At 35.5% G+C, this 2,922-nt stretch overlaps 1 protein-coding gene across 1 annotated transcript; it reads right to left on the reverse strand.

The window, feature by feature from the left end:
- Positions 1-879: 879 nt before the first annotated feature.
- LOC104218007 (PLAT domain-containing protein 3-like) lies at positions 880-2,278 on the reverse strand. Its single transcript, XM_009768399.2, has 2 exons — positions 2,136-2,278; positions 880-1,603 (listed from the first exon to the last, which is right to left on the reverse strand). The coding sequence occupies exons 1-2, from the start codon at positions 2,211-2,213 to the stop codon at positions 1,112-1,114; spliced, it is 570 nt and encodes a 189-aa protein (XP_009766701.1). The 5' UTR covers positions 2,214-2,278; the 3' UTR covers positions 880-1,111.
- Between the last annotated feature and the right edge of the window lie 644 nt (positions 2,279-2,922).

Raw genomic sequence — 2,922 nt, forward strand, 5'->3', positions numbered from 1 at the left:
CTCAGTTTGTTTCTTCTCATTATACTCCAAGAAACGAGGGGACTATCTGTATACGAATAAAATAGGAACTTGCCCGATTTTTCCATTTAATCGAAGACCAGGGCATCATGTCGAGGGTCAGTCTCGTAATGGGTCAGGTCATAGCACAAAGATAAAGTATCAAACTCGAGAATCGAGGTGCTCGTCGAGATCGAGGCCAGTAGCGATCGAGACCATATATGGAAGACCTTGAACGAAGCACAATAACGGAAAGGCGAGATATCCGTAACCGGTCGAAGATCACAGCGAAAATCCCGACAGATCAGATCAAGGGCGATTGTTTAGGCTAATCATGGGATTTACTTCTGCAAATTAGAATTATACCATAATAAGGATTCCTCTATTATATAAAGAGGAGTCCCTATTATTTGTAGACATTACATTCATACAGATCAAACGCTGGTTTGTTTTATATTATTGTCAATTTGCATCTCTTATCTTTATGTTTATCAATTGGTATTAGGTGAAATCGCGTATCCTTAAAACCACATTATAAATTTAATTGTTATCCAATTTTTAGGGTAAACAAAGCCATAGTATTTGTGTGGTTATAAAATTTTTGAAACTTGTGCTCTGAAATATGTCGTAGCATTTTTGTGACTATAAATACTTGTTATTAAGGAAATATGAAATGTGTCAATGTTTTTGAAACGGACTAATAATAAAAAGTGTCAATCTTTTTGAAAATACTTATATATGTTGGGCACAAACGTATACCTTGCCAGCATTATAAACCTTAACCTTCCTAGCCATTATCACCACTTCACCAGTCTTTTGGTCGTGATAATTTTATAGCACGTGAAAGCATAGCATAAACAATAATGAAGAGACAAGCTCTTATTTTTCTGAAGTGTCGTACTCATGACATTATATATTGGGGCCGTGTTATTCAACATACATATTTACTGCATTGTCTTCTCTAATACTCAATACTACTACTATACTCAAACCACAACATCAGAGCACCGTTGACCCGTATCAATTGTTTTTCCTGCCCCTGATTAAATTAACACACTAATCGTAAATCTATAAAATGTGGGCTCAGGCCCAATAAAGCCTAATAAATGGTGAATTAAATTAGAGCGACATCAGGAATGGATTCAGTATCGGCAACAGGCAAATTCTCGCCGGAGATGGACAGTTTCCCGTCGGACTTGGTCTTCTTACAGTTGTCTCTAATGGCCGTCAGCTCATAAGGCGACGCATCAGTAGCAAGCCACTGTTCCACTTCGAAATTCTGTTGGTTGCATTCTTTATGGACTCCGGTAACGGTGACCTCCACGTAGTTACAGTACCAACCGTGGCCTTTGCCTGTTCCGTCGGAAGTCAAGTTCATTTTGCAGACAGGCCCAGTCAAACATGGGCCTCGACCACTGAAGATGTCCAAGTTTCCTCTCTCGAAATAGTCGTAATTTGGGCCCATAAGCCCACCCCATGCCTCGAGGTTCTTGATTCTAATACCATATCCGTTTGCATCGTAGAGAGTCAAACTGATGATCGAATCGGTTCCGCCCTTTATTATTTTACTCGTTCGGACATAAACTGTGAATACACAATCTTCATCCTGCATTTTGTACACATTTGATAAACAATTAAGAATTAGAAATTTTCAAGAAAAAGAAATGAGAATTTGGATATTGAATATTCCAGCGGTGCAACCTATAAGTCTGGAGTTCTGGGCTAATTTCATAGGAGGTAGGAGTAATTTCGTGATCACTTAGCTTTTGCTTTATTCTAGAAAAGTAATCAACATAAACGAAATTTATTCAATAACTTTGATGTAAAAAAATAAATATTAGTCCGTCCAAAATGAATGACCCCGTTCTAAATTTAGAAATAATTTTGTTTAAACTTACTATTCTACCTTTAATGAGAAGCTTTTATAACCACACAAATACTTTGGGCCCCTTTTTGACTTGTTTAGGACCACAAATTCCAAAAGTCTTCATTTTTTCTTAAACTCCGTGCCCAATCAAACTTGTTCACTTAAATTGGAACGGAGGGAGTAATTAAGTGACTATATATCCGTAAAATTATCCTAAGTGAAAGAAGAAAAGATGGATATTATGGTAATACAACATAGAAGGGTAACTTACTGATCCAGAAATGGAGGAGATGGAAATAGAGAAGAAGAGGATGAAGAGATAGAACCAAAAATGGTTGACTTGAGCCATGGCTTCTCTTGAGCTATCTCTTTATTTCCTTCCTCCTCTCTGTAGAATATATATGGATGTAGTTTATAGTAACAGTGTACAAGTTTGATATATATAAAGATCAGTGATCACGACAAGCTTTAATTAAGGGGGCCATATTAAATAGAAAGTTAACATCTGTACCTTTTTATTTTCAATTTGTCCTATCTTCTTAGATAAGCAAGGATCGATCATATATTAGCAGTACACTGCAAAATGGTAGACTATACAGTTAATTTTACACAGGGTTTAGAGTGAGTCAGCATCACTTGTTAATAGCTCGAATTATCTTGGATTCATCCATGCATTACGAGAACCATAAACACTGAATAATTTGCACGTTTACTTTACCAATCCATCAATTATCCTACTTCTTGATTAACAAAACCAATACTTATTAGGGTACGTTTAAAAGAAACAAACAAGTTTAAATTAAATATCCTTCAATGATTAACAATTTAACATAATTTGACAAACAACGATAATCTGAAACTTTTCATTAATTAGTTTCTAACTGAATTCTCGTGTTTCCCATTTTTTAGTAAAACAATTTCAAACATATTATGCAGAAATTATTTTGGAATGTCTTGAATATTAGATGTGGTTCCGATATCTCTTCAACATGAGTGCAAAAATAAATTCATGTACTTCATTTGTTCCAAAAGCTTGATATAGTACTACTTTTCACAGT

This window comes from Nicotiana sylvestris, chromosome 5 (genome assembly GCF_000393655.2).
Source record: "Nicotiana sylvestris chromosome 5, ASM39365v2, whole genome shotgun sequence".
NCBI lineage: Eukaryota > Viridiplantae > Streptophyta > Magnoliopsida > Solanales > Solanaceae > Nicotiana > Nicotiana sylvestris.